Source organism: Poecile atricapillus, chromosome 12 (genome assembly GCF_030490865.1).
Source record: "Poecile atricapillus isolate bPoeAtr1 chromosome 12, bPoeAtr1.hap1, whole genome shotgun sequence".
In the NCBI taxonomy this organism is placed as follows: domain Eukaryota; kingdom Metazoa; phylum Chordata; class Aves; order Passeriformes; family Paridae; genus Poecile; species Poecile atricapillus.
In genome coordinates this window covers 8,514,150-8,529,845 of record NC_081260.1, presented here as the reverse complement: position 1 = coordinate 8,529,845, position 15,696 = coordinate 8,514,150, and the positions used below count along the sequence as shown (strand labels likewise).

Genomic DNA, 15,696 nt, shown 5'->3' with positions numbered 1-15,696 from the left:
CCTTTGTGGCAAAGACTGAATGCTCAGAAGTTCTCTCACCTGAATGGGTACCTCTTCAAGTATGCTTGGGCTAACACAGAACCTATTTTCATGGGCTTTAGGCATGTCTGGAGAAGTTGTTCTAATGCTTTCTGATATTGTTTCTGCTGCCCTAATCTTTATGTTGTGTTTAGGTTTCCCAGGGACTCCAGGCCCACCAGGAGCTCCAGGAACTCCAGGTCACCCTGGTCTGGATGGACCTCCTGGACCACCTGGTCTCCCAGGACAGAAGGTCTGTGTTTGTGTTTACTATAAAACTTCCCTTAGAGGTGTTTCTGTGTCACTGGGAAGATGGTGAGGAGGATTTCACCTCTTATTCTCAGATTTTGATGGCGGGGAAGTAAAATATTTTACTTGACATTTTGAGTGAGGGTAGTAAAATAGGAATTGAACTCTAAGATGGTGGCTATTTTGAATTACTTACTTTTAACATTTTTAGTGGAGGCTAAACTTAGAAAATCTACTTTTAAATTTTTTTTGATGTGTTATAGGGAGATCGTGGATTTGGAGTTCCAGGACCACCTGGGCCCCCAGGACCCCCAGGCATAAAAGGAGTTCAAGGACCTAAAGGTGATCCTGGCTTCCCAGGAAACCCTGGTCTCCCTGGCCGAGCAGGCTTTGATGGAACCCCTGGGCCCAAAGGTATTGGGAACTCTCCCCTGTTTTGTTCCCTATTGAACTTTTAAAAATGTAGCTGTGCTGGGAAGCATATGGCAGTTAAATATAAGCAGTTCTGACTTTAGAGCCATTACTTCAAAATAATTTTTTTCCTGTGTAAATGGAAGTTCTCAAATTTTGTGTTCTCAAAAGGCAACTAAGGGAATAAATCCCAATCTGTGGGTCAGTACCTGAAGATCTGTTTTCTAAAGACAAATAATGTTATATGGAGGTAAAACTTTATCAGTAGAATAATTTTAGATGCACTGTGCTTCCATATGCACAGAGTTAACAATTAATTTACCCTTGCTCTTGACCATAGTTTGTACTGACCTGCCAAACATGCCTGGTTTGCTGGAGAGCATCTTTTGAGTTTGATGTGGATGATGGTGCAATATGTGTGTGTGTAGCCTAGAAACATAAACTTCATGCAGTTCACATTGAGTGGGGATAAATTTATGGCTTTGAGAAATAGTCTCTGGAGCATGCTTTTTTCTCTGTTAGATCAATTTTTGTTTGCATGCAAGGATGAGATTTCAAGTACAATCTGCAGGGACTCTGAAAGCAAATGTCTCTGAAATGGGTTCAGTATTTGATTAAATAAGAGTGTTCTTTTAGGTGACCCTGGACCAAGTGGACCACCAGGACTTCCAGGCCCACCAGGCATCCCTGGCATTGGTGGTCAAGGTCCTCCTGGATCTCCAGGACCTCCAGGTCCTGTTGGCCCCCCAGGTAAAATTTGCACGAATGGTTCCCATAGGTTATTTCTGGCATATGCAAGCAGATATACAAGATGCTGAAGGTTCAACTAGACAGATAGACAGTGATAAAATTAGGTATATGTCTCTGAAGGGAGTTTAGTTGCCTTTTGTCTAAAATTACTGGTGACTGATGAATATATGAACTTATTCCATCTCAGCACTGAAGGGTACATGTGCATGTGTGTACATCATTCTGTTCATAAAGTTTCTTCAGGGAAATTCCTTTTCCTTTAATTCAGTGAATGGGCTTGTTGTGCACCAACTCTTGATGCTGCAAATATGTGGCAGTCACCACAGTGAGAACACTTTCTGTGGTCTTCAGCATGCCTTGCACTGAAGCACTTCCAAACCCATCCAGTTTCTCCCATGCCTGTAGAATGTTTGTGTTGCATGTCTGTGTGCTACACTATTTGATGTGTTTCTGCATCAGCACTGGGCTTGGCATTGTTTGCAATGCATGCAGACAAAGTCATGGCCAGCTCTAAGACCATGGATCATGGATTGGTTGGTCATATTCAGATCTTTATGAACTGTGAGCTGAGATTCAGCAAGGTGCTGAACTTGAAGGTAGGCAAGAAGTTGAGTAAACAGACCCATGGAGCTTGAATTCTACTCTCGTGCATAGTGTGGGTCGTGTTTAAATCCATTCTTCCTGAGTGAGGCAGGGAATATGTGGTCAGGGCACCAGCAAGCCTGGATTGTTTTCAGTGTTGGGAGCTAGGGACAGAACGGATTGGGACGAGGCACACAGTGGTTCCCTGGGGCAGCAGTGGGTCCTGTGCCTGTCTTGCTGTGCTTACTGTAGGGTCCCAAGCTGCACTGGAGAATAAACTGAAAAAGAAGGGCAACACAGGCCTAGTTTTGGGGTGAGGGGATGATGTATTAGTGTGGGTTTGAATGTTTCATCCAGTTCAGGTTCTTTTGTCTTCCTGTAACATCTCCTCTGGTGCTAGCCAGAGTTTGATTCCATGTGATCACCGATTTATTCTGCAACATACCAATGTTGACAAATGCACAATGATTACTAGAGCTGATGGATTTGAAATACCTCTATTTTCACTCTTCATGTCGGTACTGAATAATCAACGTGGCTATTAACAGCATGGGGTTCTGAAATCTGGTGCATGCTGGAAGGTCCCACTTGATAAATCCTTATTTCCTTTGGCACTGCTCTGTCTCTGTTTTGTGCAGAATGCCTTAAATTCCCTTCTACCATCCCTTGTGTGTTTTACTAGGCTGTTTTGATTTTGTTCCTTAATGCAGCATTAGGGTAGTTTCTGGGACTCTGGTTTTCAGGCAATTTGGAAAATTTTTGTAAGTCCCTGTCCAGAATTTACTTTCTCTGCACAACCTATTGATTACTATTTATTCAAACAGTTTGCATTAGCTCAACATTTTTTTCTTTTTTGAATATGTAACAAATTACTTCAGAATTTACTTTGTTGTCTATATTGTTGTAATTATGGTATGGCTACATTTTTGATACCAGAAATCTTCTATTTGAAGATTTAAGTATAGAGTTTGTCCTATACATTATGTTCCTTTTTTTTTTTTATTTCCTACTTCCTGATAGAAGCCCTTGAACACAGAGCATGTGTATCCCCTGTCCATCATCTGGTACTGTTTTGGTTTTTTATCTGTCCATAGCCACTCCAGGCATATGATACCACACTTTAAAGCAGTGATAAGCTGCTGCCAGAGGGGAACATGCTTAGAATTAAATAAATGGAAGTCCACAGCTTATGCTATCAAGAAATTCAATCTGCCTTTTCAGTGTGCAAAGAACACACAATGACATCACTCCTAAACTTGTTCTGCAGCTGAGAGTGGGGTCACCATTACAGAGTTGGAATTCTGCTGCTTTGGGGTTATTTTATGAGGTTTTGGCATTGTACTGTCAATTATCTCAGACTGTGCCAGGGCATGCAACATGCAATATACCATCTGTGGGTGTAACAATGTACACTTACATAATAGAACTAGAAGAATGTGGGAAAATATTGAAAGTTTTTCCGTGTAATAAAGAAGGAACATCTTTTGAAAATACCTATTTGTTGCAATTTAACAGAATGTGAGGCCAATCAATGAGAAGCTGTTTGATAGGGTGTACTCTGGTGTTTGGAAGGGGTCCAAGCCAGTATCTAGAAATAAGAGTTTTGTAAAAAATGTATCACTAAAAGCTTGTTCCCCACTTTTGTAGAGAATACTAGACAAGGAAGGAGGTGAAAAAAATTAGAAGTATCATCAATATTTGAAAATACCTGTGTTTGTAGTTTCTGTATGCAGTGGTGGCTGCACTTTGAGAAAGATATCCAAGTTTCCTTGCAGTCTGGTTTCTCTTAGCTGCATTAGCATTGAATTCTCTGTATTTAGATCTATTTTCAGAAACTTTAAATAGATTGTTTTGGGTTTTTTTTGTCTTTAATCTATATGTGCTTTATTTTGTTTCTTAACTTAATGACTATTACAACTATTTACTGCTACCTGTCTCAACTTCCTGATGAGCTCTAACTTGTTGGCTTTTGAACCTCAGGTCCCCCAGGTACTGTGGTTACTTTACCAAAGCCTTTTCTTAACTTGAGATTTATAAATTCTCCTTTTTGGTCAGCTAGATTTCCAGAGTGAGCATCTTCACTGACCCTGTGCACTGCAGGGAAACGAGCTGCCTGCTTGCTTCAGCAGTACCTCAAGCTCAGTGTCATTAGCATTGAACAATTTTAAGCATATTTTGACAATTGTTATTTTTCATTCAGGGAAAATACAATGCAGTGCAGAATTTTGCTAATCTTCAAAAATATTCAGCTTTTATTATCTTAAAATGTAGGAAAATGGAGTAATTAATGGAAATATATGAATCTGAATACCTAATTTTAAAATACAAACTAGTCTAATAATTTTGGCTTTTTATTTTAATAATTAGACTTAAAATGTTGTTGAAGAGAGTTGTTTTCGTTTTGAGATTTATTTGAATTGCATTTGCGCTGCATCTCTAGTAAAATTTTAGTCATGTTTCTCTTCAGGAGAATATGGCCTTCTAATGCTTGGAAGTCATTAAAAAATAATGACTTCCAAGCATTAGAATGGTTTTAGAAGAATTGCAGCGTTTTCATCAGTGCTAGGAGTGGATTGCAACTAAAACTATTCCTACAGTACTGTACCCAGACACACAGATCTCAGCCTTGCCTGACTTTTTGCTAAAAGATTGTGTTTTAACAACATTGTCTAGGGTTGCAAGGCATTCCAGGGGAGAAAGGGGATCCAGGTCCTCCAGGCTTCGATATTCCTGGCCCTCCAGGTGACCAAGGAGCTCCAGGATATCCAGGACCCCCTGGAATACCGGGGCCTAAGGGTTCACCTGGGCCACCTGGCAGGGATGGAATACCTGGATTTCCAGGTAAGTTCATGTATTTTACCTCTGGAGAAAGACCAAACTGCAGTTACAGGTGTTAGCTCTTAATGCTTGGCCATGCCAGCTTAATACACTTAGGTGTTTATCCTACCTATTTAAAGTTGGATATATGTAATCATCACATCTCATAATTTTTAAAAAAATAGTAACAAAATTTGTTGCATTAAAATCCTTGTTGCCTTTTCATTCTTCCTTATAACTTGATTTAAATATTTCATACATTATTCTTTTTCATAACTTTCAGACATGGCTTTGATCATCATTGTTATGATACTTCTCCAATTTATTTTGTGATTTTTTTCCTGGTCATTGCTATAATTAAGAATAAAATTAATTTAAAGAAAATAATGATAAATGCTACTTAGTTTTAAGTATTATTTTCCTTATACTGTTAGACTATTCAGTTAAGCTAGTCTGTTTTGCCCTTTGAAATAGAAATATTAAAAATTAATTTCGAGAATCTCTTGCATAGAGGGAGCAATACAAAATATTCTAGAAGTAGTGTATACTTGTCTTTTTGCCTTTCACTAAATTCAAGTTTGTTCCAACTAGTATTTGTGTTTCAAACCAGAGAACTAAACCTCTTATGGATATAAACATGCTTTCTACCATAGCAGAGCAGTGCAAATTTTCTTCTCAGGACCAAATGGAAAAATTGCCACAATTTCAAGTGTCATTTTATCTGATTTTAATTTATGCAATAAATGAGTTGTTGTAATTCCCTTGAAACAGACATGTGCTGGTTAATAAATACAATAGAGATCTAGGGAATCAAATTGAAGGTACCTGATAGGTTTTGAGTTTCTGTTTAGAATGACAATGTAGTTCAATGCTTTTAGGTGCCAAAGGTGAGATGGGCGTCATGGGAGCTCCTGGTCTTCCAGGGCCTCCAGGAACTCCTGGAAGAAATGGCCTGCCTGGCTTGAAAGGTAATGTTTGTTTTATTCACCCCTGAAAGGGATGCAGAATGTCTTTTCCCTGTTCTGTGTAGAAGGAGGTTTTGTAATACTAATATCTAGGTTTTAATTTCTGGGACCTGCCTAAGTTATTGTCTTGTGACAGTGCTGATATTCAGAATTGCTTTGCATTTTTAAGCTATAGCATTCAATCACTATTTAGTTGATGTCATGAATTGTTAACTACTTTAGAAACATTTCCTTCAAATCAATGGCATTGAAGTAGGGCAATATTTCTGAAGTGTGTTTTAAGTCTGCTTAAAACAGCAGGAAGAAGAAAATCAGTAGCTTAGGGATATGAAGTCATCAAGAATTAGCTATATAGGTATCACAGAGAGTCTCTTTTCTCTGCATTTTTCCAACCCTCTTGTTGGAGATGAATTTTGAAAGAGTTTGGTAGAAGAAAACCCGATTCACCTCTCCAGAACAAGGAGGCTCTGAATCCAAAGCTGTAGTAGCTGTTACCCTTTGTCCCAGAGGCACAGCGTGGTGGGGCTCTGGGAATTCTTGATGTGGGTCAGACAGGCACAACTGCTTCCTCTGCTGTCCAGAGCTGACAGACACCCCATGCACTTCATTCACTCAGCTTTGTTCCAGGGCTAAAGATGCTGTGGAGCACCTTCCAATAAACTGCCTGGTCACTTGGCGAATTCCAACATCAAGAATAAATCATGGAATGCCTATGTAAGAAAAAGCACGACAAATACATTAGCCTACCTTAAGGATTTTTTTTTTTTCCATTTTGTTGGCTGTACCTACTGTAGGTAATAGTGGATTACCTGGTCCACCAGGGCCTCCTGGACCAATGGGGCAGAAAGGCATCAAAGGTGAAGCAGGTCTGCCGGGTCCACCCGGAACACTTGATCCCAAACAGCTGGGAGCAAAAGGAGAAAAAGGCGAGCCGGGTGTTCCAGGTAAAGGACTTTGCATGTGGATATGGGGAGGTGGTTTGTCCTCTACACATAGTAGTGAGCTGTGACTGAATCCATTACTGTTCATTCATTCTTACAGAAAAAAATTTACTTGGAATATAGATGTGGTTTAAGGGCCTTGTATTTAGGCTTTTTTTAAAGAAATTTTGTGACCAAGTTCCTCTTTATGATTAGTTTGCAATGTCCTCACTCATTAGCTGTTACTATTACTTAGCGTGTGGCAATTTTGTAATAGCACTAAGGTGCACTCAGCAGGATTACAATTCTATCTTCTAGGAGTTATTCCTAAGCATGATGAGAAAGTTGTCATAGCTGCTGTGCTGGCTGCATTCCTGCTGTTTCAAAGGCCCTTGGGTCTTTGCCATATGGGATGAAATTACTCAGGTCATCTGCTCATGCATCATCTCTGTATTCTCCCTTTGAGTGTCCCTCTGTACCACCTGTGAGCTAAATGTCATCTCTGTGTGTGTTTCTGCTTGGGAAGTTGGCAGCCTGGAGATATTTCTCAAGTCTGTGTTCTCACTCTTGCTGGCTTCCTCTCCAGCCCTCACTCCTCCTCCCCCACCAAGAGTTCTGATGTCTCCTTTGAACTCTAATTTAGTGTTTAGAAGAATAAAAACTATTCTACCCTCAAGAGAGCCAAAATGTTTTTCCCTAATGTTGTCCCAGCCATTATTGTGCTAATTTACCAATTGTATAAATTTCTTGCAAGCCTAGATAGGATCCTAAGACACTATTTTTCTTCTTCTGTGAAAGGAAGATTTAACTATGTCAGCAGGACAACACAAAGTTCTTATGGGATAATAGCCACATAGAATTTGTAAAAGTCTGCTGAAACGCCTGCATTAATTTTTATAATGTATTACTCCAAAAGTGATTTTGGTGTAGCAATGTAATTTAACTTGAATATACATAATCTGGGTGAATGCAGAGGTTAGAATTGAGTCTGCTCATGCAGAACACAGCCCTTTGAATGAAGTATATTGGTGTTAGTCATTAAGTTATTTTTTTTCTCTCCTTACTTATATTATTCCTGTTCTCTAGTAATTTTAAATTTTCCAGAGCAAATATTTTGTGTTCTCTGATACTTTTCTTTGCTAAGGTAGGAGGAATTATATTTAGTGAAGAAAAATTTCTGCTTGGTTTTTTATTCATCGATAGCTACATCTGAACTTCAATGGTAAAAGAAAACATACAGTAGTAGTGATAGTAATAATAATAAAATGTGTCTTTTTCCCTTGAGGTATTCCTGGTTTATCAGGCCAGAAAGGTTATCAAGGTCTCCCAGGTGACCCAGGCCCACCAGGACTTCATGGACCACCAGGTGTGCCAGGATTGCCAGGTCAGTAAACAAGGCCTACTGCTGGACAGCTTTGATGTATTATCACAAGGAGTTGGGATGTTAATCCACTTATATCTAAGCTAACCTTAGGGATTTGCACTTAAAACTGCAGCACAGTTTTGGAACATATAAAGTCATTATCCAAACACATGCTCCTTCCTTCAACAGATCCAAGAGCAGTTTAAATTGTGTTTAACTGAGTTTAAAAATCAGTTTAAAATGATCCCACTAAATATTAAGGTATCTTTTAGGATGACTGGAAAAGTACTTGCTGCTTGTGCAAGCAACATGACTGGAGAATCTGCCAATAGGACTTTCATTTCATATGTTCATTTTGTATATTGCTAAGCATTATATTTTGAAAATGGCCAAATGGATGTTTTGCAAAGGCTGTCTGGGTATCATATTTTCTTTAAAGAATTGCAAGGACCAAGAAAGCTAATTCTGTTTCACACCATTTCTCCCTACAGCTATGATAATTTATCTGCAATCTTGAGTCCTTGCTTGCTGTGTCTAATGTAGGGTTTGGTCTAAATATTTTGTTGGGCTTGGGGAATATTGTTAACCACCCAGGACTCAAACTAGTTTGGGCATTGTAGGTTGCATTTAATTCTGTAATAGAAGCTGCTGAATACTTGTTGCACATAAGTAAGAGATAATGTTTTCATTCTGCAGAGGAACACCTGAGAGACCATGTCACACCAGTACTGAATCCTTCCAATGGTGACTAAATTTGGGACTGAGATTTGACCTATTTCATTAGACTAATCTTCAAAACAAATAAGTAGTGGCCCTGATCAAATCTTGGCTTGCAACAGACTGAAGGTGTTGAATATTTTAGTACAAATAGGTTTGGAAAAGCAATACAAGGCCTAAAGGAACACCAAATCCATTGCTTGTAATCAAATAATAAGCATGTTCATATGAGAGTGCATGGATATCAGAAACCTGTAATTATTGCCATTAATTAACTCAATCACACCTTTCCTAGGCACCAAGGGAGACATGGGGCTTCCTGGGCAGCCAGGACCAACAGGACCTCCAGGATTAAAAGGAGCTATGGGAGAGATGGGCCTTCCAGGTTAGTTTCTGTGCTTGAATTTTATTTCATTTGGGCCAATGTTTTCCTTTTATATACTCCAAAGATGACTCTGCTTGTGTCTAGTATAATAATAGCAATAAAGATGAGGATTGTATAAAGCCTTACATACATAATTGAGATTTTTAGGTAATTATTTTAGTTTGGTTTTAAAAATAAAAAAAATATATATATTCAAAGCCAACCAGTCAAATTGTTAGGCCTTTTTTGTTTGGTTGCTGTACTTGGAATGATTTCTGTAAATTAATGCAGAATTTTTATTTATGTTTTTTTAAATTTCCTTCTATCTTTTGGACAGGTGTGCCTGGGCTTAAAGGCAGCCAAGGAGTAGCAGGACGTCCGGGGCAGCCTGGGCCTGCGGGACTTCCTGGATTGAAAGGGGAGAAAGGTGATCCTGGTCTTTCAAGCATTGGTATTCCTGGTCCCCCTGGACCAAAGGTATCTTTACAAAATTTTTCAATTGAAAATTCCATGAGGAAATTAGATTTAGTTGATTTTTCCCCCCCAACTATTACTTAATATATATATTATGTATAACTGTAAATATGTATATAAATATATTAGTAAAAGGCAGGGTTGACTTTTCATGTGAGATAAAAATTTATAATTTTAAAAGTGAAAATACTTATATATAACCTAATCAGTTTAAAGGGGAAGATTGTTTACCAGACTTTTCAAGTAGGGTTTGCTTAGTGGCCTTATCTTCGCTGTGACACTTTCCTAGTTGCTAGGGATTTATACAATTAATTTAATTGTCCCCCTGCCTAATTATGCAGTTGATTCCTAAAAAATTAAGATGTGCATTTAAGAAGAAATTACTAATATAGCATGGTTACTGCTGCTTTAAATTTTAAAATCTGTATAAAGTGTTTGAATTAATATTTACCTATATCATCCTTTCTGCCACCCACAAAAAAAGTGACAAAAAGATCTTCAGAATGTCTAACAGTCTTCATTGATGCCTTGCAATTGATGTGCACAATTAACTTAGCAAAAACATTGTATGATTAAAGTTGCACTGGTTTCTTTTCTATTCTGCATTACCGTGGGGTAAAAATCTCTGATCCTGCTGGAAGAAAGGAAGATACATTTTTCTTTAACGTCAGTTCTGAGGAAAAACTATGATACTGTACACAATTTTAGGGGAAAACTGTTGAAGTCTTTACTATTGATGTTTTTCCTTAATTTTGTATTGACATGATTCACATTAACTGGGTATGAGGAGAGGTATATACAATATACTTGTGACCTTGATGTGATGGTAGGATGGGGAACATACAGTAAGGGCTTTTGTATCTTAAAAAGTCTGGGTTCTTATTTCTTCTTTATATTTTCTAGGGAGATCGTGGCTTGCCCGGATACCCAGGTAGTCCAGGCTCTAAAGGTATAGCTGGAAATCCTGGTTTGCCTGGATTTTCAGGCAGTCCAGGTGCAAAAGGAGAACCAGGCCTTCCTGGATTCCCAGGTAATTCTCAACAGATTTTTTTCATTTCCCCTCTTGCTAATATTGGCACAAACAGCTAAACACAGTGGGTAACTGGGGGAGACTCCAGCTTCTGAGTTTCTGGCAATCTGCTGCTTCTAAGCTTTGTGCTGTTGGAATTGTCACTGCAAAAGTGTGGGAATGCATCTCTTATGAGTGCCTTCTGAAATCATTCATCTGCTCTGAGGGGATGCAGCAGCAGTGTTAGTTAATACTCTACATACCACTCCCTATTACCTCCTGTAACACCAAATATTTGGGTAAAAAAAAAAAAAGTATCCATATTTTTTCTTCAGGAATCAATAAAAAAGTGCCATCCCGGAAAACTTAGCACTTTTTTTCATAGCATTTATTGTCCAAAAAATGTGTTCTAAAGAGAAATCTCTGAAATATTTGATTAGGTTTTGGACTTTGTTCTTTAAAAAATATTAATAGAGATTGTTCACAGGTGTATGTCAGTTTTTTCATTCAAAATTTAAGGAAACAAAACTTTACCTCTGTTGCATTTACCTCACTAAAGGATGTTCTACAAATGTGCTTGAGCTGCTTTGATGTAGAAAATTATGGAATTTACAACTGTGGTTGTGACAACAAGAAGCTTAGAAGAAAACAAAACCTGACCATGAACCTGGCAATTTTTACCCTCTGCTTCATGTCATGCTTAAAAGACTGAACAGCCACAGTGTGTACTGAGATGCTACCTTGATCAGGCAGGCTTGGGTGCTGTTCCGAGCACACACTGCAGTAGTGTTTTTCCTCTCCCACTCAGCTCATGGTGTAGGGGTGAGAATCCAGCGTAAACTTTAGGACCATTTTTATTAAGTTCCTTTTTCAGGAAAGGAAAAGAGGATTGGAGAAGGACTATTCAATCCCAGTTCATAATGTTTTCAATTCGTTGTCAAGCAGAAATGTAACTTTATAGCAGACTGCCAGAGTTGCTGTGTCCTTGGCCATGAGCACTCAACAGTTAAGAGGCAGCTTGAGAGTAACAGTAAGGGCAGTTTTACCAGTATGTTTTGTTTCTGTACATTCTCTGTTTTATATTTTATCTCCTTGACCAGCTGTAAATCTGCAAAATGAGCATAAATACAGTATCTTTTACTCAGGGCATCTCAGATTGTAGCATTTCAAGATCTGCTGAAAAGTCAGTTTTGTTTGTTATTTGATTGAAATGCCTGTGCTTTACAGGAACACCAGGAATTCCAGGACCAAAAGGTATTGAGGGCCCTCCAGGTACTCCTGGCCTGCCTGGACCACCTGGACCAGTAGGTGAGCATGGACAGTGTAGCAGAGATCAGTTGCTTCTGTGATAAACATAACACATGAAGGCACTTCCTTTCTTTTTAGCATCATGGAAATGAATCTTCATGTACATGGGTGCTCAAACACCATTGCATGCACTTAATTCACTGAAATTGAACAGTAAAGAAAGAAATTTGAGCTTTCTTTTGAGGATTTGTATTTGCTGTCCATTCATTAGCTACTGAAAAAAAATTTAACTGTTTCAGTACTTACCAGCTTTATTTGTGCTAAGTATTACAGTGGTCTAACCTGTTTTTAGGAGCAAAATCCTAATTTATTCTAAAGAAAAGCATTGTATTTTTAGCAAACAGTGACTGCTTGAAAATTCACAGCCCTAAAAGCCTTTTCTAAATTGTCAGGGGAGAGAGAGAAAGGTTTAATTTTAAGATAACACCCCTGTAAATCTTTCATTGCATTACCACACCTTTAGATTCAGATGGTGGTGAAGGGAATGCTGGTTTTCTTTACTGTAGTTTAGGCAAGCCTGTGCTAATGTGTTCTGTCCCTGTTATAGGTGATATTGGTCGTCCTGGTCCTCCTGGTCCTTCAGGAGAAAAGGGACAACCTGGTCGAGATGGTATCCCTGGACCAGCGGGTCAGAAGGGTGAACCAGGTTAGGTGTCCCTCCTGTTTCTTCCCTCCTCTCCACTCTGCACTGACATGTCCTGCTTGCTCTAATCTTTCATTCCTGTAACTGCCCTTACACCTTCAAAGCCACTCCTGTGGTTCCTGGCTGCTGGGTGGCTCACAAAGGGGGCTGCCAAGCTGCCAGGGAAGCACAGGACAAGAATTCAGTCAGCTCTCCTGGATTTTATTAACTGGCTTTAACACCAGACCCTGTTCCTGTATTTCATGGTAGCTTTATTGCTTCAGCTAAGTTTACACAGTGGATAAACAGTGTAATCCCTGCTACAAACATAGATCTTCAAACAAAAATGCAAACACAGTGACTCCTAAAATCTAAAAGAGCATGGATTGTGATAGGATGGAAACACTTAGGAAAGTTACAGATGCATTCAGTAGCAAAACCTCAACTTTGGGGAAGATGGTGAGTGAATGAGAATCCATGTAATCTCAAGGAATTGCTTATTTAGATGAACTGCACTTTCATTGTTCTAAACCTCATATTCACATTCCCGGAGACCTGAAAGCTAAATATTAATTTTTGTCTAAATCGATCTTTTTTTCAGGTCTACCAGGTTTTGGGCATCCAGGACCCCCAGGACTCCCAGGATTGTCAGGTAAAGCTTTTCTGTTGCCCTTTGTTAAAATGGTTCAATGTAAAATACATTTACACATTAAAAACAAGAAGGGTGTGTTATATTTTCTATAACAAATGAATGCTATAGCTACAAGTAATTTTTCTTTTCCTCACCAGACTGTTTTAAATTAACCACGGCAATAAAGACATTTTATTACTCACCTCTCTATTTTGTAAATTAGCAATTATGCAGCCAGAATAAATGCACACAGAGCAATAGCCTACTGCATTGTGTGAAACTTCGCTGGTTTGTGTCAGTAAATAAAGTATTCATACAATAGATGACAAATTAAGCTGCTTTGAAAGTACAGGTACTTGGTACATTGCTCCTCTCTGGTAGCATTAAAGCTCCTAAATTACTCAGACTTATTTGAAAATTTTGCAAGTATGTCTTAATTTTCAACAATATCTCAAAAAAAGGATGAAGTCTTAATACTGACAAGTTTGTTCACAGAAAGCCTTATTTGTAGGCTTACAGTCTCCAAGGATGTTTATGAATTACAGCATCACTGATTTAGTAAGACTTTTTAATGTTTTAAGCTATAGTGCTTTCTCGTGACAGAATTATTAGCCCTCACTCTTTTCTGAATGTTAGACAATTTTACACTGTCTCACTCTGCAAATAAGGGGAGCTGTGGCCAGACCTGTACCTTCTGCAAGAGAGAGAAATGGCTTTGCAAGCTGGCTTTTGGGCTTTATAGAAATTCATAACAGTATTCACAAACATGGCCTTTTACAGGGCAAAAAGGAGAACTGGGGTTACCTGGCCCACCAGGACCCCCTGGACTTCCAGGTCTGAAGGGAGAACCAGGTTTCCAGGGATTCCCTGGTCTGCAGGGTCCACCAGGTCCACCAGGAATACCAGGGCCACCTCTGGAAGGTCCTAAAGGTAGCCCTGGCCCACCAGGTGTTCCAGGAAGGCCAGGTAAGAGCACGATCCATATCTGTGAACATCTGCCAGTACTTTGATATTTTGCTGGTAGGTCATCAGCCTTTAAATTGGCTCAGTTTATTTGGATTAATAAGGTCAAGCCTCATGGCATAGGTGCATGGGCAACCAGAGACTTTTGTTGCCAAAAAAACCCAGCATCTATAAATAAACTAGCCTCAGTTTTTCTAAATTTCTGATGCCTGGCAGCAAAAATCAAACATGTTCCCATGCGGGAGGTTCTCCGCATGCTGCCCCAATAATCACGAGCACGATACAACCTCTGAGCATCTGAGACCTTTGCAGTATTGTTGCATGATCAGCAAACATCACCACACACAAAAAACCGAAAGTAACAAACCCCATCATTCTAAGAGTCATGAAAATCAAATTCCAACTAGCATCCTAGCATGATCAGATTTGGTACTGCTCCTCATCTCCAAGCCATGTAACAAAAGTCATTGCTCCATTGTGTCACGTGGCTCCTGTGGACTCCATGCTCCATTGTGCTGTGTTCATCTTTACATTACATGTTTACATTTTATTCCTGTGCCAACTAATTCTGGGAATGAGAAAATACTACATTGAGTTAACATTGCTGAGCAATTACCTGCCCTGTGTTAGAAACTGTTTACTATTTTGTGTTATAGAATGTTTGCATTTTGATACTGTTCTTCAAAAAATATAATTCAAATTAACCTGCCACAGCTCCAGTTCAAGCTTATTCCTGGATCTTTAATTCAGAAGTACTTTGTTATGTCTAAGATTCATCTCACATAATAGGCTTGATATTCTCCCTAAAGGAGACTGCTTTCAAACCAAGCCATTGGTTGATGACAGGGATTTTTTCTTTTACATATTAATGGTGAAGTAATATTTTTATTTATTGCCCTCAAATTATTCTTTAAATAAAAGACTTTACTGAGGAAAGTTAGTTTTGAATTAGTACATTTGTAAAATAGCTGCAACACATATTGTTGATTTTTGGATATCAAGGGAGAGTTCAGCTTTGCAGTATACACTTGGAAAGATTTTAAAGGTTTGCTTTTTCAACATGCTTCTGACACAAGAGGAGGCAGTCACACTGAATAATATTTTTTTGAATGGAATTTTATCAAAAATATTTTCCCTAGAGCTGGAATTGAATTGTATGATATTATCAATGGTAATATGAGTTTTTTCTTTTGCAGAGTAGGCTATGAACTCATATACCCTAACTATAACTTAACTGTGCATTTAAAACATGAGTCATAAACATTTGGTTTTAATCCACAATACCTTAGAACTGGGGTGCTGTTTGCCAGTATAATGAGGTTTTCTTTTAGTCCCAGTAAAACTACTTCCATTGTGTTTCATCCTAAACCTGCTTTGCGTGTGACTGATGTGGAACAACCACCTTATGGGTTAATAATCCCCAGCCAATCACGATGTCTTCCTGGTTTCCTATTTGGTTAGTGGAATGAGGGTGCCTCCCCACTTTTTCCTGGAGGAACTGACTCCCTGCTGTGCCCCAGAGGCTCTAACCAG

General features: G+C 38.8%; 1 protein-coding gene across 1 annotated transcript in view; it reads left to right on the top strand.

Annotated features, from left to right (window-relative positions):
* The window catches only part of COL4A5 (collagen type IV alpha 5 chain), an 81,259-nt gene that overhangs the window by 50,899 nt on the left and 14,664 nt on the right, over positions 1–15,696 (top strand). The window contains exons 28-41 of the mRNA XM_058848135.1: positions 174–271; positions 531–681; positions 1,315–1,428; positions 4,684–4,851; positions 5,706–5,795; positions 6,587–6,736; positions 7,998–8,096; positions 9,088–9,177; positions 9,494–9,633; positions 10,534–10,660; positions 11,867–11,947; positions 12,495–12,593; positions 13,171–13,221; positions 13,981–14,166. Of these exons, the coding sequence (XP_058704118.1) occupies positions 174–271; positions 531–681; positions 1,315–1,428; positions 4,684–4,851; positions 5,706–5,795; positions 6,587–6,736; positions 7,998–8,096; positions 9,088–9,177; positions 9,494–9,633; positions 10,534–10,660; positions 11,867–11,947; positions 12,495–12,593; positions 13,171–13,221; positions 13,981–14,166 (1,644 nt within the window). The remainder of the gene's footprint in view (positions 1–173; positions 272–530; positions 682–1,314; positions 1,429–4,683; positions 4,852–5,705; positions 5,796–6,586; positions 6,737–7,997; positions 8,097–9,087; positions 9,178–9,493; positions 9,634–10,533; positions 10,661–11,866; positions 11,948–12,494; positions 12,594–13,170; positions 13,222–13,980; positions 14,167–15,696) is intronic.